This window comes from Vanacampus margaritifer, chromosome 3, assembly GCF_051991255.1.
Source record: "Vanacampus margaritifer isolate UIUO_Vmar chromosome 3, RoL_Vmar_1.0, whole genome shotgun sequence".
NCBI lineage: Eukaryota > Metazoa > Chordata > Actinopteri > Syngnathiformes > Syngnathidae > Vanacampus > Vanacampus margaritifer.
The window spans coordinates 20,327,072-20,352,061 of record NC_135434.1 but is presented as its reverse complement, the minus strand read 5'-3'; the positions used below and the strand labels follow the sequence as shown (position 1 = coordinate 20,352,061).

At 38.6% G+C, this 24,990-nt stretch overlaps 2 protein-coding genes across 5 annotated transcripts; one reads left to right on the top strand and one right to left on the bottom strand.

The window, feature by feature from the left end:
• Positions 1–1,641: 1,641 nt before the first annotated feature.
• asphd2 (aspartate beta-hydroxylase domain containing 2) lies at positions 1,642–7,257 on the bottom strand. 3 transcript variants are annotated; one of them, XM_077561596.1, is made up of 5 exons: positions 6,936–7,257; positions 4,054–5,206; positions 2,262–2,375; positions 1,966–2,141; positions 1,642–1,875 (listed from the first exon to the last, which is right to left on the bottom strand). In XM_077561596.1, exons 2-4 carry the CDS (start codon positions 4,916–4,918, stop codon positions 2,011–2,013), a joined length of 1,110 nt encoding a protein of 369 aa, XP_077417722.1. In that variant the 5' UTR covers positions 4,919–5,206; positions 6,936–7,257; the 3' UTR covers positions 1,642–1,875; positions 1,966–2,010. The 3 variants fall into 3 exon arrangements, with proteins under 3 accessions (XP_077417722.1, XP_077417721.1, XP_077417719.1); XM_077561595.1 differs by having other exon boundaries at positions 1,976–2,141; XM_077561593.1 differs by having other exon boundaries at positions 1,642–2,141.
• Positions 7,258–7,838: 581 nt separating this feature from the next.
• ggt5a (gamma-glutamyltransferase 5a) lies at positions 7,839–24,119 on the top strand. Of its 2 annotated transcripts, none has more exons than XM_077561767.1 (13): positions 7,839–7,977; positions 8,864–9,205; positions 10,393–10,520; positions 10,616–10,711; positions 14,292–14,493; positions 15,182–15,342; positions 17,507–17,653; positions 18,994–19,121; positions 20,991–21,175; positions 21,253–21,344; positions 23,293–23,399; positions 23,520–23,630; positions 23,711–24,119. In XM_077561767.1, exons 2-13 carry the CDS (start codon positions 9,036–9,038, stop codon positions 23,855–23,857), a joined length of 1,674 nt encoding a protein of 557 aa, XP_077417893.1. In that variant the 5' UTR covers positions 7,839–7,977; positions 8,864–9,035; the 3' UTR covers positions 23,858–24,119. The 2 variants fall into 2 exon arrangements, with proteins under 2 accessions (XP_077417893.1, XP_077417894.1); XM_077561768.1 differs by having other exon boundaries at positions 7,855–7,977; positions 9,119–9,205.
• The last annotated feature ends 871 nt before the right edge of the window (positions 24,120–24,990 follow it).

Below are 24,990 nucleotides of genomic sequence, written 5' to 3'. Positions count from 1 at the left end.
TCTGAGCACAACAAGCGACTAAAGTTGCAGGAGTCATGACCTCAGCCGCATTAGCTCTGTAAACATTCATGTAATGACTGACGTGGTTATCAAACATATATGGATGAAACCACTAGTAGAAATATCTGACATCAGCTCAGTTAAATATCAAACCAGATCATGTGTAATTATACATTCCATAAGTGGCTCATCTCACAGCTTTACAGAATTAATGCCAAATTGACTGTTTTGACAGGTTGTGTAATATATATTATGTTTGTAAAAATAAGCAACCGTTGCTGTGCATGACCAATGATGAAGATTGCGAAGTATTTTGTGTGAACACAAACACCACAATGGATTTGAAATAAAACAATCCAGATGTCGCCAATAATTCAGTCTGCAAGAGTTTCTTTTCTTTCCTGGAGATGAGTTTTGTCATCAGCAAGTGAAACAAAAGGCAGCGTTATTGGGTTGAGATCAGCTCATTTGCTTGATCATTACAGAATATACAGTGTGTAACAAATGTATTTGACCAAAAAACCAAACTTTCAGTTTATGCCACAGTAAGTAGCACATACCAAAATCAGCCTGTGTAAAGGTTAATACATCAGGATGTAGAAACTCTTCCACCAAAACGACAATTTTGCTGCTAAAATATATTGTCATCCACGTATTTTTAAATTCAGTCTTTTATGTGTTACAAAAGAAAGAGGAAGAAATGGCAGACGGCGCTATTCCTTGGTGATGTTGAATTGTTGTTATTTACTTGCGTCTCTGAACAGAAAAAAACATTCGTGTTTGAATGTTACACTTGATTCATTTTGGACTTCTCAGAGAAGCAGGCACACATTTTCATTTTGAAAATCCACATTTTGTTCAAAAAGGAGTCTGTATGGTCTCTTCTCGTTCTTTCGACAGATGGTCTAATACATTTTTCAAGCGCTGTATATATACAGTATCTTTGCCTTCTGGAGTCACTTTGACAGTATGTTTGAGGTCATCATCCATCCATGCTGTAAGATGCCAGCTGATCACTTTTGCAGCATGTGTCTGAATGTGAGCAGTCATTTACAGCCTTATAATGAATGATCAATAAACACTAATTATGTTCCATCGGTAGCCATTCATGCCAATGTTAAAACATTGCTCCACCATGTTCAACATACACTCTGTATCATGTCCCTTTACTTTTCTACACTTTTCTCTTCCAATCATTTTAATACAAATACTTTTGAAAACCCAAAAACCTATAAAATACTGATTGCTGATTGTTTTATTTCAAATCCCTTGTAGTGGTCTATAAAGGCCAAAATCCTAAAACGACTGTCACTGTGCAAAATAGTTCTGGCACTCACTGTAAATATATTAACTCATTCACTGCCATTGACGGCTATAGACGTCAAAAATTCATTTGAACTATTTCTATTAGCTTAACATTTTTTATACTTTTGTTAACATGAGTATGAAAACCTATATATTTTTTATTGTACATTTAGAACAGATATAAAATTTGTGATTAATTGTGAGCTAACTAGTGAAGTCATGCAATTAATTACGATTAAAAAATGTAATCGCCTGACGCCTCGATTTTTTTTAATAATCTTTAAAGTCGCGTCAGGCGATTACAATTTTTAATTGTAATTAATCGCACGACTTCAATAGTTAAATCTCGATTAATCTCACATTTTATATCTGTATTTGCAAAAAAAATAACAAATCTAGGCTTTCATACTCTTGTTAACAAAAGTGGGGAAAAAATGTTGAAACTAATAGAAATCGTTCAAATGAATTTTTGACGTCTATAGCCGTCAATGGCAGTGAATGTGCTGTTAAATGTGGTCGTGTTTAACACAGACATGGGGCCAAAAATTTGTGCTGCTTCTCAGGTGAGCTCTGAGGGAAGAGAAAGAAAATGAAGCACACAGTGAATGTGAGAGCTGGTCTTGAAAGCTGAGGAACATTTGTTCTCCGGCACATACGCACGCCCTTCTACCTCTTGCTTGGACACGATTCTTCTGACATGTTCACCTATTTTCCTTCCTTGTCTTCTAAGCGGCCTGGAGTGAAAATGTAGTCTAAGGCTTGTCTCTCCGCGGCGGCCACATTGGGGTGCCAGAGGTCCACCATGAAGACCACCCTCAGGCCGTCCTCTGGACCACCTACAAACACAATCCAGAAAGTCATCCCAAAATATTTCAGTTGCTTTCCACTTGTAGTTGATTGTACGTGATGTGTTTTTGTCAATCAGTCTTCAAGATAAAAAGATAAATTCTTCTTACCCTCGTGGAAGGCTGTGTGGAGGAAAGAGTCATCAAAAAGCAGACAGCTGCCCTCGGACCAGCACTGTGGCTCGCCGCCAACTACAAGCTCACAGGAGGGGGGCACTCGGAGACCTGCCCAAAAAAAAAACAACCCACCACAATCAAAGTTCATAACTTTCACCAATAATAATTACTGTATTGCTTTTTTGTTGTTCTGCATGAAATCATAAAAACAAAACAAACGAACAAAATAAAAAAAATAAAAAATAAAGACAGAAGCAAAATCCATCTAAAGATTTCAAGTGAAAACATGAACTTCTAGTCCAAAAAGGAGTAGGAAACAAACATACTAAGATTCTTCCACTAATCAGGGGTCTGCAACCTGCGGCTCTGGAGCCACATGTGGCTCTTTAGTCCCTCTTGTGTGGCTCCCTGTGGATCTAAAAATTTTTTGGGTAGAAATTAATATTTTTGTACATATTTATTTTATTTTTTTAGATCAAATATTCTTTAAATGAACGAATGAATAAAAGAATGAATAATTAAATATTCAAAAAATGTCAAGAGTACAATTTTTTAAGTTGTCAAAAAAAGAGATGAAAAAGTTTTGAAAAAATACCTAAAATGTCCAAAAAGTGACCATAAAATGTCCAAAAAAGAAAAGCAGAACATTTGCATAAAAAATGTCCATGAAATTGCCAAAAATGCCAGAGAAGCGAATAAAAAAAGGTAAAAAATAACCGCAAAATGTCCAAAAACAAAAAGAAGAAAGCCCCCAAATTACCATAAAATGTCCATAAATTAGCCAAAAATGTCAGAAATTTGACAGAAAGCCAGAAATCTAAGAATGTATGAAAAATAAAGTACTGTATGAAAAAAACACAAAACAGAAGATGAAAGAAAGAAGAAAATGAAGCTCTATGTATTGAATGCTGCATATTTTTTAGGGGGTGTGCCCAAAAAAATCGATTCTCATTTAGTACGATTCAGAATCAATTTTAAATGTCCCAAAGTCGATTTTATTCAAATTATTTTATACTGTCTTTGTCTGTGTGTGCCTTTATTTGGAGCGCTGTTCATGTTGTACCCGGTTTGGCCACTGAGGGGCAGTGTGGTTCCATGCGGTCTGAGACACTGTTAAGTTGTAGCCACATTAGAGAGTAGATGGAAAAAGTCATGATCAAGTTATTCGAATAAAAAAAATAAATTTTCAGCGTGGAGCCGTTCTTTTGAGTGATAAAAGTGTAGCGCGCTAATTAGCATTAGCGAGTCAGACTGGAGTAGATCATTACAATTCCTTGCACATCTATAGATTGAAGCAAAAATCATTGTCAATCAAATCATTTTGAATCAAAAATGGATTCTGAATCGAATCGCAGACCCAAAAATTGGAATCGAATCGTGAAACAGTCAAAGATTCCCACCCTTAATATTTTTCTGTTCTGGTGCAGCTCTTAAGTATCTCTTGGGCCCTCAGTACATTAAACTAACACTAAGACACTGTTTCGTTCATCAAAATGTTCAAATGTTTTGCGGCTCCAGACAGATTTTTGGTTCTTTATTTGGCCTAAAATGGCTCTTTTGACAGGAAAGGTTGCTGACCCCAAACCCCAAAGGGTAGCTAAAGAGGTACGCCTCCATTTCCAACCTCTACTTGACGGATTTCGCCATATTGCAGCTATTTTTTTGCAACATAAGCTCGGTAATAATCGACTCTGCTATTAACTTCCTTGTATGTAATCTACATTTCCCTCCTGAAATAATTTGCTGCTTTTGTACAGCGTTTTAGCGGACCCGTTCCAGCTCTTACCCAAGTGGCAGCGCAGCCGCACGTTTGTTGGACCATAATGTTCAGTGATTAGCGCTCCTGGCGACAGCACGGAGAAGCATGCGTTTCCAAACACGTTGTTGGCGATGAAAGTACGCAGCTGGCCCAGCACCCTCCAAGCCCGGGGACACCTCCTAACATTAAGCACCAGAGGGGCGCCTTGGTTGACCAGGTAGTAGGTCCACCATTGGCCACGAGGAGTCTTGTTGGCTTTCCATCCCGGCGGTAGCGGGGAGCCGCTGCGGGCCGGGGGTTGATTGTAGATGCTCTCAAACTCGGCCAGAAGGACGGGGAAGCTCTGCTCCAGGAGTTCCACATCGTGTCTTTGAATTTCTCTGGAGAAGAAAGGAGCCGACGGTAGGTCAGGGAGGAAGAAGACCTCAGGCCGCTGGATGGTTGGCCGGCTGTTAAGGTATCGGCCTTGGTCTCGAACTCCTTTGTGCACCCTGCCCATACCTGACCAGGTGTAGCGTTTGGCGTATTCCTGCAGGCTGTGATAGAGTCTCTGGTTCAGACTTTCTCCCGCGCTGGTGCAGCGGAAACACTCGGACGACTGGCAGAAAGCAAAGCCGTTCTGCTCCTCTAACATGGACCCAGGTTTCCCTTTGCCCCGATTACGACAGTCCGAGCCGATGAAGCCCCCCACCACCCCTCCGATCCTGCTGGAACCAGTCAAATACCTTCCCCGCAATGGACTTGAGCTATGATCGCGGCCCACCCTGTAGCAGTACCACAGGAAGAGCAGCAGGACACACACCACTGTGGCACAAGCACAGATCTCGCACTCCCTCACAGACTGCATCCCGCCGGCCACCATCTCCCTCACACTCTCCAGTGACCACTCCATCTGGGCGCTCTGCTCCGCGAGGCTCAATCTCACAGGAGCGAGGGGAGCTTTTGCTAACAGTTAACACAGAGGGTCTTGGATCAAGCAGCTCTTCCTGCCCCTGACTTGAAAAGAATTAGTCTGCTGATTGAATTTGGCACCCTTGCTCTCCAATCTTAACATTTCAGCTCGTGACAAAAAAGGGATGGTCTCTCCATGTATGCTTTTGAGCTTGTGGTGTTTGCGCTTCTCCTCCTCCTCCTCTCACACAAATGAAGACAGATGCTGCGCCTCGGGTTGATCCGCTCTCTGAAAAAACAAGGACAGACAGAAAGAGCGATGAGGAGGAAGTGACATCAGGAAAATGCCATCCGTCCATCCATCCGTCCATCCATCCATAAGGCTGACATGTTTCATCACCATCTTTCTGCTAGGGACACCCAAACGAGAAGAACTTTGCGAACGTGGAAAGTGTAGTCTTTCTGAGGCACCATACGTGCTTCAAAGTTTAGGTTGTTGCATTCTATTAATTCACCACTAGATGGCACTAAATTATACACACTGTCCCTTAGTGTTTTCAAGCATTTCAAGATGTTTGAATGGGAAAGGAATCTATAGTGACTTTTAACATGGTTGTTGTTTCCAGACTGGCTATTTCAGAACCAACATTGGCCTTTCTTTCTTTCTCCTATTTATTTTTTTATTTTTTTTTTAAACCTCAAGGACCACCCTAGTTCTTGCGCATAACCCAGGAATGCTGAAGGGAACAAAAACAAGTCAAAACAACCACAAGTCAGAATCTTCAAGCCACATCACTACTTTTTCTATTGTTTACTTCTTTTGTAACTTTGTGCCCTCATTTTTTTTGTCCAGGCCCTCCTATGATCCACAACCACGGTGTTTATTCTTTTTTTAATAGCTATTTCAAACACAAAACTACAAGGTCACAAAGCTAAAATAATTTTAATACAGATTCCAATGTCCTCATACCCATACGAAAAATGGGTAACTTTTCACTCAGAAAAAGAAAACTGTAAACAATTAAGTATGAATAAATCCACCCATTTCCTATTCTGCATTTCTTCATTAGAAGCACCTACCTCAATTGTCTTTGGGCAAGAGGCGGTGTGCACTCTGTTCATATATACTTATTGACTAAAACAAAAAAGTTAGGCTGTTTCAAGTATTCATTTAACTTAATGTACATGTTTTTGTTACGTTTCAAACTCCACAAAGGAAGGCCAAAAGCTGAGATTTGAACCTCCAACCTCAGAAGAGTGAGGCAGAAGTGCTCACCACTAGTCCACTATGCTACCTGTCAGTAAATAACATTATTTGAAAGACTTTCCTTACTGTGTACAGTACACCTAATATTCACACATTGCATGAGTCATTGGCACATTGCTGCATTTAACCCAAATCTCTCCCAGGGTATTTTCTCCCTTGGTACATACGCAAGCACACATACCAAACAATAACATTATATAAGCAATGGAAATGCCCACACACAATTATAATTGAGATTCAGTAGGAGATGCACAAAGAGATCCTCTAGGTGAGCAAAGCGGTGGGATGAAGTCTGTGTAATTTCTGTTTGAAATAACAAAAATATATACATGGTTCTGTGATTATATAACGATAATAACCCAACAGCCAAACCCTGAGGAGTACATCGTGTCAACTGCGATCAGAGCTCCACACGATGCCTCACCAAAAATGGTCGGGTAATCCTTCTGTGATAAATCCCCCCCACCCACCCCCAGCATCCTGTCTGACAGCTTCAAGACGCCCCCGCATCCCGCCCTCACGCACCCACCCATTGCGTTTGGGGAAGACTGGCTGGTAGCGTCAAATCACAGCCTGCAACACACACACATATCTTCAGAGTGCAGCTACAAATAACAAGAAAGGATCGCCACACATACCACAATAAGCCACAACATTCACTTCAAAACACTCGAGTTGACGTCAGTCTTTTCTTTGTCCCCGCCGCGCCCCGCCCCCTGAATGTAAGACACGTTGAATCGTGCGTCCATACCTGCTCAACATTCATAATGTGACCTCAGGAGAGCAGAAGAGAAGGCACACAGGTGTTCCCTCCTGGGCAAGCTGCGCACCACTGCAGTGCACGCAGACGGATATCACTCAACATAAAAACACATTTCTTCGAAACGCACGATGGAAATCCAACTCCCAAGCAGGCAAACACAACACTTATGTTTTACTAAAAATAATTAAAAAAATACCCCCCGCCCCTACCGACAATTTGACATTCTTGTCTTTGAGTCTGTAGTGGCAACCAACCGCTGACAGGATAATTTTGTCATAAATACTAAAGAGCCACCCGGAAAGACACAAATTGTAAAGACAACGAAAGATAAATATGCGCAACTACATCCGGTTAAACGTTTCAAAATAAACATCGCTAACACGTTTTCAGCGAGTATGGTGTTATTCGTATTGTTGCCACCTGAAACCACCAAAGTCAGCTAGCGTTACTCTGTAGAATCACTATGAAATGCAATACGAAAGGAAATGTATTTCATGTGAAGAGGTGTTTTTTAAGTTGTGACAGAAAAAAAACAAAAACACATTTGCACTTTAAGTACATTTCAGTGTCTGTACTTTATTTTTTGTATTTTTTTTTTTCATTTTTAGAAAAGTAAATACATAAGTTAAATTAGTACTTCTCCTTCTAGAAGTCGTTTTTTAAATTTATTATTATTACTACATAAGAATATTTACTTATACTTAAGTAGAGTGTGAACATATTTTGTCATTTTATCACCCAAACTTTAATGTACTTTTAATCTGAAAGTGCAGTTTTGCCCTATCCGGACGCCATCTGTTTCAATCGTTTGACAGACTTCCTCTTCCGTATGGCTCATCCTTGTCCATCGATTTGAAAACAGTTGTAAACATCACTACCCGTGATGCATTAGAACAGTGTAGGCAGACAGACCACACCACATCTTGATCTCGTCTGCAGTTGACCACATCAGTAGACTGAACAATTACGTGGTCCTGCACATGTCAGTGCCACACAAATCCGCAGTGGCGCCAGTTAATTGTTCTTCTTGGTAAGGTTTGTACTTAAATCAGTAGACCAAAACAAGAAAAAAAGATTAGAGTTCGAGGCCAGTGAATCAATCATGACGTTTATTGTTGCATACATATGTATGTACTTTGGAATGTAAGCAAAACAAAATTAGTCTGCTGGAGCATTTTACCTAGTGCTTTTTGAGTTCGTATAACATCTTAATCATGCTGTAATTATTTAGAAGTAACCTAATCATACCTTTTGTGCCACATACTATTCCACAGCACACATTTTCTTTTTAAGCTTCTTGAGGGTTTCTCTTCAGGCCCACAGCTGTAATGATTATATGGGCATCTTAAAATCTGGGCATAAATAATTTGTGACCAAATTCCCGTGAGGCCCTAAACACTATAGGGTCAAATGTTTGATTTTTATTGGCTTTAAAGGGGTAATAAAGCACAAAGGGATGCCCTGGAGCCAAGCAATTTAAATTTAAAGAGATTGATTCAGAATATGCAAATAGGGAACTGAATGAGTGAATGACTTGATGGTCTTCTTGACATTTGTTTCAGTAAAGAAATATATGAACAAGGGGTTCAATGAAAAGTGTGTGTGTGTGTGTGGGGGGGGGGGGGGGCACTTGACTGGTGTTTTGCCTGAAAGTTACTGCATTTATGCCTTTGACATTCCCAGTTTGGTTGTATGGGTCATTCCTGAATTGGAGGCCAATTTAAGCACCAATATCTTTTTTTAATGGACCATATTAAATATATTATGTTTTCAAACAGTAATAAACAATTATAGAATTAGGTTTGTGAGCTCTGAGAAAACGTTTACCTTTTTTGGGGGGGGGGGGCGGGGGTCAACAGACTTTAATTAGCTTGACTTTCATTCTACAACTTTTGCTCCCCCATCTTGCACTCCAGGCAGAGGTGGAGCCTAACTGCCCAGTTCAGCCCGCTTTCTGAAGATTTATGGACCACTACACTCATACAATCTCACAGAGAAACACACAGACCCATACATTCACACTTTTCACATATTGCATTTACAAATGGATACATCACGTTTTGATGACTGGTGAGAGGAGAGGTAACCATGGCCAGGTCAAAGGGGCGAGTGTACGCATGCTGCGCACTGATGCTGGTCTTCTGCGTCATTGTCCTGTCTGTGTGCATCAGTCATGTTGGGAGGCGCAAGTGTCCACAAGATTCTTTCTCTCATGCTGCTGTGGCTGCAGACACTGGGACATGTTCGCAAATTGGACGGTAAGAGGAATTTCTGTTTACTTTGATACAGGATCTGCGTAGCCAGGAAGCTGACACACAGACAGAGCTATCTGGGGCAAGAGCAGGTAGCCAAAGTAGAGGCAATGCTTGTTCAGAATCAGAAGTAACAGAAACTTTTATGAGCAAATGATCCTCCTCTCACATTCAACTGCTCCCAGTGACTAAATAGCTAAATAACCAACTTTGAATATATAAGTTGGGTCAAATTGACTCAAGTTAGCGGGGTGGTCAAAATTTTGATCCAAATTGGGTTGTTTTTGAGCCAGCAGTTTTAAGAGTATAAGTAGCCAGATAATTATATGCACAAGGAGGACAACACTGAACACAACAATTCAGTAAAACATTGTTCTTGATAATAAACCTATTGTTCACAAACTAAGAAAGTAAGATTTTTTTTTTTTTTTAGCTACAAAAGCCCTCTGATTTTGGCCTCTCAAATGTGAACAATTTCAGATTTCTTTTATCTGTGCATTTTAAGATAAACAATACATCAACATACTGGACTGCGTGGAGAGCCTGTTTTCTGACAATTTCTGAATCAAATGCTAAGAAATACATAAATACTCTAATTTGAAGCAAGTATTTTGACTGGCTGATTGAAAATATACACATACAGTAAATGTTACAATATTACACCAAAGATCAACATGTGTTAAAGGGTGAATACATACGTAAGTAAGTAAATAAAAAAATAAAAAGAACATTGAATTATTAATTGCACATCCTTGAAAATATGGATTTTACATTTTGCTGATAATTACAGCTTGATGGTACCTTATTGACAGTTAGAAAGTGGTTGTGGTTCAACAAGTTATTGCCCTAACGTTACCTGCTAATTTGTAATACGGCTACATTACCAAGGTGTAGCAGTGTTGCTCAACTCAGGTTTCATTGCTTAATTGGAAGACGGCAATGCACGTTTTTTTTTGGCTCTTGCAGGCTGGTTTGCTGAACATTCGTGTGTTTCTGTGTGCATCGACTGTTCATGAAAAAAGAACAACAAAAAAAACAGAGTTAGAACAGGGTCAAAATGGGGACAGATTTTAGAATTGGGCTTAGTCGGCTCTTAATTTTTTACTTTATCAGTGCAACAGTGTTAAATCTAACCAATATGATTTCAAAATCGAAACTAGTAATGCCGGTGCATTCTGGTTGTTACCTTTTAGGGATATGCTTCAAAAAGGTGGTTCAGCGGTAGATGGCGCCATTGCTGCTCTGCTCTGCACTTCTCTCCTGAACCCTCAGAGTTTGGGCCTTGGGGGCGGATCCATATTCACAGTGATGGACAGCACCGGTGACAAGTCACATTCACTCACGCATCCAAGTTGTAATGGGCCTAACTCAGAAACGAGAGAGCTGAAAAACAACTCTTGTCTCCTCTTTCTTTAGGCAAAGTCAAAATCATCAATTCCAGAGAGCGTGTCCCTGAGAAGTTTAATGCTGACACACTGAAGTCATGTCCCAATCCTGGGGAGTTTGTTTCAGGTATGCCACTTTTGTCTTTTGATCACGTGCACCAGTGGTAGACGCACTGCTTAATTTTCCAGATTCTTACCTGGGCAGCCCATAGATTTCCTTCTATGTTATCACACAGGAACCACTTGAATTCTTCTTAATGCAGTGATTTACATCCCTTTCACAAAAGGTGTCTCTAATTCCCATAAAACAGGGATGAGAAAAGTATTGACTGCAGGCCACATTCTGTTATAGTCTTTAATTCGGCTGCCGGGATATTTACATTATCAAATGTCCTGTAATATATGTTGAAATAATTTGGTCATTTTTCAGAAGTTAGTCAATATATTTAAAAATAATTTGTAATTAAATAATTAGTTAAGTAATTTATTTAAAATAAAATAAAAATTAGTAAAATACGGTATACATATCTATGTTACATGTAATTAAAGCAAACAATACGATAAGTGGTTCGGATGATGGATGGATGAGTATTTAAAAATCAAATATGAATACATTATGATAAATATATTTACATGAACTTGTACGCTTGTTATGAAAACAATGAGATGTGCAATCAACAACTACGAACTACAAAACTTGTTTTGTACACAACATTCACTAAATAAGACTAAATTAACTCATTCACTGGCATTGATGGCTTTAAATGTAAAAAATTCATTTTAACTATTTCTATTAGTTTAACATTTTTTTAAACTTTTGTTGAAAATGTAGATTTTTATTTTATTTTATTGTACATTTAGTTTTGTACATAAAATTTGCGATTAATTGCGAGTTAACTAGTGAAGTCATGCGATTAATTATGATTAAAAACTTTAATCGCCTGATGCCCCGAATTTTTAATAATATATATATATATATATATATTAAATTCATTCACTGCCGTTGAAGGCTATAAACGTCAATTAGTAATAAAATAGTTTAACATTTTTTTTCCACTTTAGTTAACAAGAGTATGAAAACCTATAATTTGTTTATTGTACATTTAGAACATATAGAATGTGTGAATTAATTGTGAGTTAACTAGTGAAGTCATGTAATTAATTACAATTAAAAGAAATTAATCGCCTCTTGCCCCTAATTTTTAATAATCTTTTTTTGAATGAATTTATGGCGGTGAATGAGTTAAGATGTATTCCCATTTTGAAAAGTTTAGACTTTAAAGATATGAATGATCAGCTTTCTATACCTTAAATTATCTAACACAATTATCTAATATTTATCTTTTCATGGGACAACACTCTATAAATGACAACTATAAATCCTTTCATGTCTAAACCGCTGGCAACAAAAGTGACAACACCCCCAAGTGAAAATGGTCAAATTGTTTACAAACTGTATAATAATATGTATATTGCATTGAGCTATTGTTAAAACTGTAAAATCCCTATTGTTGCCTGCTCAGTGTAATCAAAGTAAGACTTTTCAGGTCGGGTGTCACAAAAGATAAATTTCAGATCCAAACTATAACTAATTTGACCTTTCTGGTGTGTATTTTAGAGACAATTTTTTTGCAATAGTTCACTGGATGTGCTGCCGCAAGCAGCACCTGGCTGTAGCCACATAATCAGGTAAACAGGTTATCCAAGTTGAAATCCTTTCAGAAATCTGATGTGACTTCACATAAGGTGTTTCAGAAAAAAACGTTGAGTAGTATTCCCCCTTAGTGTCCCAGCCTTCTTTGCCGCATGGCAATTACTTCATGCGATTTTCTTCGTGGCCAGGAACTCTTTGATGCTCAGGGCACTGCAGGCAGTCGTGTTGTCATGGTGATGCAGCACGAGTTGTCCTGCCACAACTTCTCAAGCACTTAAATGAAAGCGTACGCTGCAGATCTCTTTATTTGCCGTGCTGACCTGTGGCAAGAACTTGTAGCGGACGATGCTCCTCATGTCCAAGAATGGGATCAACATGACTCTGACTTTGGACTTGGACTTTCTTGCTTTACCCAGCCATGCTGCTGTCGGACTCTGGCGTCTGGGTCAGATCCATGAGGTCCATGATCACCGGTGACAATTCTCCTTAGAAAGTCTGGTCCTATGGTTCTCATCATCACTCACCCTGCTTGTTGTTTCACTTGTACTGTATATAAAAGCATGCGGTCACAGTTATACTGTACCTCTATATCTTTTGTGACACCAATCTTGGAATTTTCCTGACCAGACAGAGCATTATCATTATCAGCACTTGCACAATTTAATGATACCCAATGCAAGAGTTATATTAAATATTCTGCCTTTAGAAAGTTAATAATGTTCAGTTTTGAATGATAAGAGAGGTACGGATTTAATGATATACAGTATTGTCTGGGATGAATGCTTGGTGAAGTTGGAAGACAAAAGATGGACTGAACCGCAGGATGAAGCTAAAAAAACAAAAAAAAAAGTCCAGACAAAAAAAATAAAAAAAATAAAAGTATGAAAGAACCAAAAACACACATCACTACAAGCCACAAAAACAATGAACGGACACAGACAGACAGAAAATAGGGAACTCATGTCGCATTTGAGGAAAGTAGGAAGTCAGACTTTTCTGACTCCATTCCAGGAAGTGTACATGGGAGCTCAACTTGGAATTCCGAGATTCGAGTTTAGTTGGGGAAAGAAGAAAAAAAAAGGACCTTCACTGACCGCCCGGCTGAGCGGCCTTCATGTGGTATCGAAATTATGGTAAATACTACATCCAGTAGAAAGTTGCACAAGAACGCCCTCTCATGTCGTATTTTCTACTGGACAACTGGGAATTTATTGTGATACCCGAGTTTCTGAATTGAGAGAACTATTCAAGTTTGAACATGGCGGAGAAATATTAACACTTACAAGGGCGTTAATGTCCGCTAGCACAGCAGGTTGTTTTAGCATCTACACAATTATGTAGCATACACAATTTTGCTATAACAACAAAATTACATGAACAGAACTCGGTCGTAATTAGGAGTTACCGAGAGGTGTCCATCTTTCCCATAGCACGTGAAGGCATGGTCAATCATATCTGATGTCACTCGACAATGGCAATCACCTTGGAGACAGACCATGAATGGCAAAACATAATTTACAAGATTTTAAACAGATATTTATTTTTCTCTAATGATGCTTTAATGTAGTTAGTTGACACAACGCAATTTGGAATGACTGTGTTAACCAGAACAATAAACAATTGATCAGAATCAGCCATCTTTGTAGTTCACATTTGCCTCGAACGCTTTGAGGTCGGAATGGGACAATCTAAGTGGGATTACTGCGGTTTCCCAACTTCCTCGAACGCGGCATCAATACAATCAACGTGACAAGACAACGAGCTACACTTGGACAAGTCACTGACACAGCTGATTGCGAGTCACAACTAGCTCACAAGAACAGGTGGAAGTGAAAATCTTATGTGTTTGACAGGACATGATCATGGAACACAAGAAAGCAAGGCATAACATGAAAACAAACTTTAATCTAAATAACAAAAATACAGCTCATATAACATACAGCATATGTATTTACTGTACCTTGTTCATCATAATTGTAGTTTGCAGTGACTGCACTCCATCATACTGAAAGTTGTTTGCGAATAGTGACATGTTGAACGCATTGTATTTCAGTCGCTCCTCATCCGGGCAACCTGTGGATTGGAATCCCAGGAGAACTCCGTGGCTATGAAGAAGCGCACAGGCTTTATGGCAAGTTGCCATGGGCAACCCTCTTCCAGCCAAGCATTCAGCTGGCCAGACAGGGGTTTCCTATTCCACAAATCCTTGGTCATTACCTGCCTGTTAGTGATACCAACGAGTCGCGGCCACTGCGGTAGGACACACACCCAACACGCAGAAGCAATTGCAACACACATTTTTGACAATAGCATGTGAACAAGTACAAAATCTTCCATCAATTTTGCCCTTACATTTATGTTCCGTTACAATCAAGACTTGTTTTATTTGAACTGCAATACACGTTGACATTGAGCTATAGCCAATATCGTATTAGGTTGTGCACCTACTTAGTCTACTGTACATCCTTTAACTCATTCACTGCCATTGACGACTTTAGACGTCAATAATTCATGTGAACTATTTCTATTAGTTAAACATTTTTTCATTTCATTAAATTTTTTATGAAAACCTAGAATTTTTTTTATTGTACATTTATAACAGATATAAAATTATCATGCGATAAATTACGAATAAGCGGCCCTTATTTTTAATATATTTTTTAAATTAGGCCCGTCAGGCGATTAATTTTTTAAAAATTGTAATTATCACATGACTTCACTAGATAACTAACGATTAATCCCAAATTTTATATCTGTTCTAAATTTACAATATCTTTTTCTAGGTTTTCATACTCTTGTTAGCAAAAGTGGAAAGAATGTTAAACTAATAGAAATAGTTTAATTTTTTATTTTTTTTTTATGTCTATAGCCGTCAATGGCAGTGAATGAGTTAAACATTGTCTGCACGATGAATATGATTCTTATACTGTATTTACCCTCTAGTGAGCTGTTCTCAGATAAAAATGGAAACCTGCTGCAAACGGGAGATATTGTGAAATTTAAAACACTAGCCGACACATTGGAGGCAATTGCACATCTTGGAGCGGATGCCTTCTACACTGGAAAAATTGCGGAAGATTTAATCCGAGACATACAGGAGGCAGGTATTGTCAGATGAATTCAATCATCTTCTGTTTTCCAAGCATTTATTATGCCTGACAGACACAACGATGTCATTATAAATCAGCAAATACTGTATAGTTGAAGAGTTCAAACACAAAAGCAGACAAGCTATTACAGCATCGTCCAATGGTGCATTTCCTAACCCTGCAAAAACAAACTACTACTACGTAAAACCTGTTGAAAACAAAGGATTTATTGTAAATGGTTGGTAGAAAAAAAAGTGACCAAGAAGGGGAAGGGAAAAAAAGAAGAAGCTCCCAATCAGGAGATGGCTCTTGTCACTAAAGGATCCAACTCTAGTTTGGTTTGCCACAGGCATCACTAATCCTCTTTACAGCAGCCAATCATATTAAGTCGGACATATTCTGCTTAGAACTGAACAAATGAAACAAACAAAAACCCAGCTCCTTCCCATGAGCGAAAGTTTACATGGTTTTGAAACTGTCATTTTTTATTTTTTTTTAATAACTGCTATCTATGGGCTAAACGGTTTTGAAGGATAGTAGCAGAGAAAAAGATAACTGACTTTTGTGACTTGTCTCTTCGTTTAAAGTGTTAGGTGTTCATTTAAATTAGATCAAGCTCACTTCTAGTACATTTACCAATGATTCATTTTTGTCCAGAAAGCACAATAGTTTCCATTTTTGTGTAAATATATAGTTATGTGAACATCTATTTTCTAAGAGTTGTTTGGTTATGACATTAAAGGGCATACAAGACTTCTTTGAGAGACCTTTTTAATCACAGCAAGAGTTTTTTTCTTTCTTATTAGCCTAATTGATTTATACATATTCATTTATAATACTACTACTAATAATAATAATAATTAGTGCTGTCAAATGATTAATATTTTTTTAATCAAATTAATCATTTTTTTTACTTGTTGTTCTACTTTTTTCTTCAAAGCTAGTAACAGATATTTACTTGAGTAAAATCTTGGAATTAATGTAAAATCATCAAATACAAAGTATATTTATCATCAGACTGTTATAATAGCTTTCTTTGATCCTTGAAAATAATACTTCTGTAAAATACAGCTGTTAAACAAAATGATCTAAATGGACTTCTTTTTTTCCTCATACAAGCAAATCTCATAGCTTCTCACTTAAAGGTTTTGTTCTGCTCACGAGCGCCGCACTTGGTTTGCGAGGCTCCGTGGACGTAACTTGAGCACAGAATTTTGCTATTTGAATTTGGCTCTGCAAAGCGTGCAAATTGCTTTAGAATTCTCCAACAGGCATCAAGCAAGTGAATCAGGAAGTCCAGTGGTTCTCAACCACGGTCCTCGAGTACCACTATCCACAGGTGTTTCAAACGATCAGCTAATCAGCAAGCTCTTCATGAAGCCTGTTAATGATCCTCAGCTGTGTTGGCTGAAGGAGACAAGGAAAACAGGCTGGATTGGGTCACTCGAGGACCGGGGCTGAGAAGCAGTGCTCTAGTCCATGTCTATTCATCTTCCCGCCAGTGACTCCTCCAAGTTTGCTTTTTTCAACGCTTCAATACATTTTAATTAATTTCCAGAGTCAACGCTTTAATTTTGACAGCCCTAATAATAATCTTTACCCAGGAACTACAAATAAGAAAACAAATTTTGCTCTATACACAAAATGGAGATGTCTGCTTTTGCGTTGGAAGTCTTCATTTGCCTTTAACTCATTCACTGCCATTGACAGCTATAGATGTCAAAAATTCATTTGAACTATTTCTATTAGTTTAACATTTTTTCTACTTTTGTTAACAAGAGTATGAAAACCTATATTTTTTATTGTACATTTAGAACAGATATAAAATTTGTGATTAATTGTGAGTTAACTAGTGAAGTCATGCGATTAATTACGATTAAAAAATGTAATCGCCTGACGCCTCAAATTTTTCGTTACATTTTTTAATTAATCACACATTTTATATCTGTATTTCAAAAAAAAAAATCTAGGTTTTCATACTCTTGTTAACAAAAGTGGAAAAAAATGTTTAACTAATAGAAATAGTTCAAATGAATTTTTGACGTCTATAGCCGTCAATGGCAGTGAATGAGTTAAAGCAGTATTGTATAGCGACCTTTCCCATATGGGTAGGTGAGCTGCCTTGACCCGTCCCAAGTCAAGAATATTTTGTTAAGCAGAACCATTTGTTTTTTCCCAGGAGGGTCACTGACATTGCAGGATTTGGCATCCTACAGAGCAACAGTGAGCGATGCATGGATGATTCCTCTGGGAGAATATCAGATGCATACGGCTCCACCCCCGGGAGGTGGAAACATTCTTAGCCTCGTCCTCAACATCATGAAAGGTTGTTTCAATACGCAGACCACGGGGTATTCCAGACAGCAGGTTTTGCAAAAACTCGGAGGAAGTTGACCCTGAGATGAGGGAAAGCTGAAACAATCCATTTCAAAGAGCTTGGTGGAGAAATTCCGACTCCGTCACCGGGGCAACAGACTTTGTGAAAAAAAATTCTTACTCGACTACTTGATTGACTGCTAATCTTGATTCCTCTCCCTTCCCCTCAACCTTTCTAAATGTTCCTCCGCCTGCTACCTGCTTCCACAATGTCATCTGCCAACAACATTAGCCATGGGGATTCCAGGATAAGCGCACCTGCCAGCTTATCCATCACTATAGAGGACGGGCCTTAGAGCTGGTCCCACCTCCACCTAAAACTCCTTTGTCACACCAACAGCACACCTCACTACTGTTCTGCTACCCTCATACATGTCCTGTAGTATTCTAACATACTTCTCTGCAACTCCAGACTGCGTATTAGTACAGACCCAATGCAGCTCCTCCTGACACTCTCTGTACTTCTCCGTCAACACCCTCAAGACAAATAATGCATCTGCGGTACTCCTCCGAGGAATGAAACCATACCGTCTATCACAAATACTCACTTCTGTTCCGATCCTAGCCTCTACTATTAACTTATCAACTAACAGTTTCCATGACGAATGTGGGATCTATTGATGCCTTTTGGTTGTGGCCATGCATGAGCTTTACTCATTAATTTTTTATTTATTTTCTTTTTTTCTTTTTGAGAGAGAGCTCAAGATTGTTCATTCGGCAATTTTACCGATTCAACATATCATCATTGCTCTCTCTCTCTTTTAATTTTTTTCTCTTTTTTTCATTTTTTGTATGCGCATGTGCAGTTGTGTGTGTGCATGTGTGCGTGCTCATTAATTCATCTAAAACCTATTAAAAATCCCATACCGTTCACCTAAACCGAATACTTCAGAATCCAGCAAGAGTCTTGCGGTTGTCAGGAGACCCGAGGAAGGATCAAAGAAAAGAACGAAAAGTGAAATCCAGCACCGACCAGACATCACCGGGTTACCAACCAGAATCTTTCACCGACCCCAGAAACATCTAAATTCCAACAAATTAGCACGAGCTTTACTCAGACGTCATTGAGCTAATTCATATCAACTGTTTCGGAACGGAATGATCAGTTTACTTGTTCAGCAGAGGTCAACTCTGAACTCAGGTTTAGATAAGGAATGTGTTGAACCTGCTTGCTGGAATAACCCCCACAAATGCAGTTTACTTTGAAATCACATACTGACTAAGCTACACTGTGCAACATATGCATGCCAGTCTATTTTTTATTATTTATTTGTTTTTGTTTTTAAATAGGATATAACCTGACTCCAGCATCCCTGAGAGGTGAACAAAAAACATTGTTTTATCACCGCTATGTTGAAGCTCTCAAGTTTGCTAATGGATTAAAGAAACATAACTGCGATCTTGATTTCAGCTCAGAAGTAAGTTCATATTTAAACTTTTCTTAATATGCAAATAAGTCATATTTATTAGTTAGAACTGATTTGAGTTACAGTTACCGGTATGTTGCCCCTGATGGGACAAGCAACATAATAATTTCAATAATATTATATATTTTACTTTGGGTAAAAAATATTAGATATTTACTGTATATCGCACCTTCACATTTAACTATAACACATTACCACCAATACTAGGCTATGAAACATCATTTCACTAACTGTTTAACTTTGGCCAATTTAATCTGGTTCAACAATTAGATGTTATTTAAAAAAAAAAAAAAAAAAAAAAAAAAAGGAGTATCCTATGAAAAATTGTTCCAGTTTCAGCAAAAGTTACTTTTTTACTTACAGTTACTTTTAATCAAACTAGCTTTAGTGTGGTTTCGTTGGACCCGTGTGACATGGACTTGTGCAGGCAAAAGGTGGACCCAAATGCAGGGAGGAAGGAGAGGTGAGGTAGTGTAACAGGTGTAGTTCAAAAAAAGATTTACTTATAAAAACTGATACCTGGTAAAATAAAAAATAATGTCCCAAAAACAATATTGAAAGTAACTAGAAAAATTCCCGCGGAAATTTTGAATGGGACTGCTGACCCTTGCAAGGTGGAAACACGCATGTACTGTATGTAGTACTTGTAGACATAGTAGTAGTAGTAGTATAGTAGTAGCAGTTAGATACCTAATCAATTGGCCAAAATGGCCGCCACCCTGGGTGGGCGGAGGGGAGAGAATCCTTGGCGTACCTAATCAATTGAACAAATGTAATAAAGAGACCCACCATTATGGAGACATGTATAAGGTGAAGATGTAAACCAAATGACCAGTCACCCATTTGAATTCACTGCATTGAATCAATGCGCCTATTTATATGGAAAAATGAAGTGTTCCAAGTTTATTGTTAAAAAAAAGTGGACAGCATGAATCGGTATTTTAAAGACAAAATGAGTGAAAAGTACGCATTTATTGTCCATTTGCTTAACATAGCTGTGATGAAGATTTTTAATTTGGAACAGCATAATCCAGAAGAACAAGAAAAAATAAATGGACTGAAATCTCAAATTCATATTTTGTTTCGAATTTACAAGTATTATCACATGACTCATTGAAAACTTGTAATTTAGTACCCCTGGTTGAGATCATTTTAAAATGTTTTTTTACACTATGTTGTGCGCATCCCCATTAGTCTAAACACAGCACTCTGATTGATATTGCATTAGTGAAATAAGAGTTAAGCATCAAAATCCACCTGTTTTTATTCATCTGAGTCGGTGGCCATTTTGCCATTTGCTGGCGATTGAAAATGACATCACAGTTGCTTAGGTATTGCTCAGTTTTAGAAAAATGGTGAGCTGTGATTGTTGCCAACTACAAAAAAACAAAAACTACAGGCATGAATGCACGACCCTTTTTTTCCATTGGTGTAGGCTGTTAACACCATAAAAAGCCAATCTGTATTGTGACACAAGAAATAACCAAGACATGACGGATTGCTGCCTTTGTATGCATGTCAACCTTTTGACAGACACAAAGCCAACAAGAAAACAACTATCAAAATGCGATAGCATTTTACATTCGTCATTTTAGTTCTTTGGGATGAAGAATGGAGGTACATGTGCAGTATGGTGACACAAAATGTGAGCATGTGAATCCAAGATCTGATTGATCCAAAGCTCACGTGGCGGAGTGAAAACGGGATGGCTTTCATCAAAAGCCACGGCTAATAAAAACTCCAGTTGATGAGATCAAGCCTCACAAAGGTCGCCTAACTGTGAAGGACAAAGTGGGGGCAGACGAAAGAACAGAGCTTGACATTTCAAGTGACACGTGCACAACATTCTCTTTCTTACAGCTGACAAAGAAATTCACAGAGGACGGCTTCGCCAATCACATCCGCAGTTTAATCAACGACGAAATGTCCCACGAGCCGCAGTATTACAACACGACGCCATATGTGGACAACTTGGGCACCACACACGTGTCCGTGCTGGCCCAGGACGGATCTGCTGTATCTGTCACCAGCAGCATCAACCACGTGTCAGCATTGCCGAGGAAATCTCATACGTTGCGTCTCCGCTACACGTGAAAGGTTACTTGATTCGTTTTCTTCACAGATTTGGCTCCAGGGTTTTATCTGCGAGCACCGGAGTCATCCTCAACAGTCATCTGTGTGACTTCTGTGGAAGAGTTGACAAATTCTTCGCAGGTAGGCCCAAGGGGTGTGCAAACTAGGGCCAGGGGGTCGTTTGCAGCCTGCCCTCCATTTTTTAGCGGCACACAGCGTATCGCTGGAATCGGGCCGAAACCTTACAAGTCACAATTTGCAAATGTTCATATTAAAAAAATAAATAAATCTAAACTTGTTCACATATGTATTTATTTATTTACTTTTTATTGAAAATGGCTTGCTCTCTTTGATGATGGAATATGTTAATGGGTGGGGTCTCCTGAAATGTGCCGATTTTGGAGGTACAAGGTTTTGGACCGACGCCAGCGATATACGAAAATTACCTTTTGACAGGGATTCAACCTTATTGGTAGGGGTGGGAATCTTTGAATGTCTCACGATTCGATTGCAATTTTTGGGTATAAGATTCGAATCAGAATCTATTTTCGATTAGGAACGATTTTTGATTCAAAATGATTTGATTGACAATGATTTTTGCTTCAATTTATAGATGTTCAAGGAATCGTAATGATCTACTCCAGTCTGACTCGCTAATGCTAGTTAGTGCGCTACTCGCGGCACTTTTATCACTCAAAAGAACGGCTCCACGCTGCAAAAAAAACAACTTTTATTGGCATAACTTGAGCGTGACTTTTTCCTTCTACTCTCTAATGTGGCTGCAACTTAACAGTGTATCAGACCGCATGGAACCACACTGCCCCTAAGTGGCCAAATCGGGTACAACATGAACAGCGCTCCAAATAAAGGCACACACAAACAAAGGGAAGACAGTATAAAATAATTTAAATAAAATAGATTTTGGGACATTTAAAATTGATTCTGAATCGTACTAAATGAGAATCGCGATTTTTATGAGAATCGATTTTTTGGGCACACCCCTACTTATTGGTGTTGAAAAAGATGGGCAAGGGTTGCACCAACATCTCCAATGGGTATGACACACCTCAAAACTACTAGAACTAATATTACTACTCTAAATTCAAACTTAACTTACTTAAAGTCCGCCAGAGAATGATAAGCGGCATACTAAAATTGTTCAGAATTTAACTTTACAGTTTGGTTTCCTGTACAATAAAAATATCATCTTGAAAGTTTTCTATTGTGGGGGTATCAGTTGTTGATAACAATATACAGGATATGGAATTCAACCTAACAGAAAATAGGACACAACCATCGATACCTAAGTGAGCAACTAAAGGATGAACTTTTTCTTTACTTTCCCTTTTGTTGTTGTTGTTGCTGTTGTGAACCCACCTTAAAGGTTGCCAGTGATTCTGTCAATCCTGAGAATCCTGAGATTGTGACCGGGCATCCTCAAAATGTGGATTAAACACATCAGTCAGTAAATTCATGACCTGTAAAAAAAATTAGATGATGCATGCGAATGAGAAATGGAACTCACCAAATGTTTATTTATTTTACTTGGGCTGACAGTGATTGAGCTAAAAGGGAAGTTCACCCCAAAATTTTCTTCACAATATCATGTTCTGTGCAGCCCCACTGGTCTAAACATGACATTTTGAGTTAAGCAGAAAAATCTACCCGGCGGCCATTTTGCCACTTGCTACCGACTGAAGACGACATCACAGTTGCTCAGGGCTCAGCAACGACCAATCACGGCTCACTTGTTTTCTGAAGCTGTGATTGGTTATGGCAAAGTTACAGTCGAGTTAACCTTTGCTGAAGTGGCAAAATGCCACCTGCCCTAAATGTGCTGCCAAACTTTTTTTTAGTATTGCTCCACAGCCTGACAATTACAATCGCTGCGGTTACGAGTAAAAACATTCCATTGTCATCCTCTGACTCCCTTTATTTGACAGAGGCTATAAATATCCCTCTGCAGATATCGTTGAACAGCTGGGATTCCAAAAGTTCAAAAGATGCCCGCTGATTGCATTTGTAACCATTTTCCAAATGTCATATAAGTTTAAATAGCGAGTGTCAAGGCTTTTGTTGTTGTTTGCAGGGGAGGAGCCTCCTTCATCCATGGCTCCTACTGTGTTCAAGTCCAAGTCAAAGGTTCTGGTTATTGGATCAACTGGTGGCAGTATGATCACCACCGGAATGGCCTCAGTGCGTGTCCATGCTAAGTGCCATTCAAATGGCAAAGAACTGCTACCCTCACTGTTGTCAGAGTGCGCTCTCTATTCACGTGTATCATCTGGCAGACGCATAATTCTGTTTCCCTTCCAGGCGATCATAAACAACCTTTGGTTTGAAAAGAGTCTGAAGGAGGCGATCGCCACTCCAGTTCTTTTTGTTGACTCTGAAAACACAGTGCAGTTCGAATCCAACTTTGATAAGGTAATGAACGGAATGCATGCTTTTTTTTGGGCACAGTCCACGTTGCATGGCTTCTAAAACGTGTTTGCATCGTCTTTCAGGATGTCATCGAGGATCTGAAAGCTCGGGGACAAAAACACAAGCATGCCGAGAAGTTGTTTGTTGTGGTCAACGCTGTGGAGAAAGAGGATGGATGCATCAGTGCAGTATCTGATCCGAGGAAAATGGGTGAAGCAGCTGGATACTGATGCTATGCATCAGTCAACATGCGGAAAAAAGATTTTTGCAGCTAAATGAATGCAACCTATCGTTGAATGTAGTAAATTTGATGCACGTAAGCACACCAAAACTCATGCAAAATATGCAATGCATTTTTTTTTCCTTTTTGAAAAGAAATCAAATAATTTGGATTGGAATTGTGCCTCAACCAATGTATTTACTGGCTAGTGTGCAAGGCTCGTACCACTTAGCAATGATCAGATATTAAAGCTCCACAAATGAATATTTACATCTTATATCTCTTTTTTTTGTGAGGATTTTCAGATGCACTTTTTTGCTGTTGGTTTTTAGTTACATAGTGACATAAAATAAATTATTCTTTTAACACTATTACACAATATTACAGTTAGTTTACATACATAATTTGTCAAATTCCAGTAAAAACTAATTGTCATTCTTTTTATTGACTTATTATTGAATATGTTACAAAACTGGACATTTAGAAATACAAAAACAAGTTAGCGGAGGTGCAAACTTGTGCAAAAAAAAAAAAGTCAACCCCAAAATGTTCTTATTGCATTTGTGCTATATAAATAGAGCAGCAAAATCCAGCTGTTTTTATCCATCTCAGGGGGCGGCCATTTTGCCACTTGCTGTCAACTAAAAATGACATCACAGTTGCTCAGCTTAGGTAATGACCAATCACGGTTCATCTTGCTAACGTCACATGACTAAACTCGGGGAAACAGGTCATCCGTGTTTGGCCGTTACCTGAACACCGAGCAACTGTGATGCCAATTTCAGTCGACAGCAAGTGGCAAAATGGCCGCCCCCGAGATAAACAACAGCTAATTTATTCATATTGCACAAATGTAATTAATAATCAAAAAAACATGTTTAGACTAATGTGCCTGCATAGAACATATTATTAAGAAAATGTTTAGGTTGACTTCCTCTTTCATTCATCACAAAACGGTCTATATATACACGAGCATTAGCATTTTGTTTCCACAAAATTTGAAATTTGTTTTGTAAATGAATCAAATTAATTTGACTCTTGAGGCTTTATCTTTTTTTTTTTGCAGTTTTAGCAGAGGTACGGCATGAAAGTTCCAGGACTATTTTTCAATTTCAGACTACAAGTTTCCCCCCTTCCAAGTTA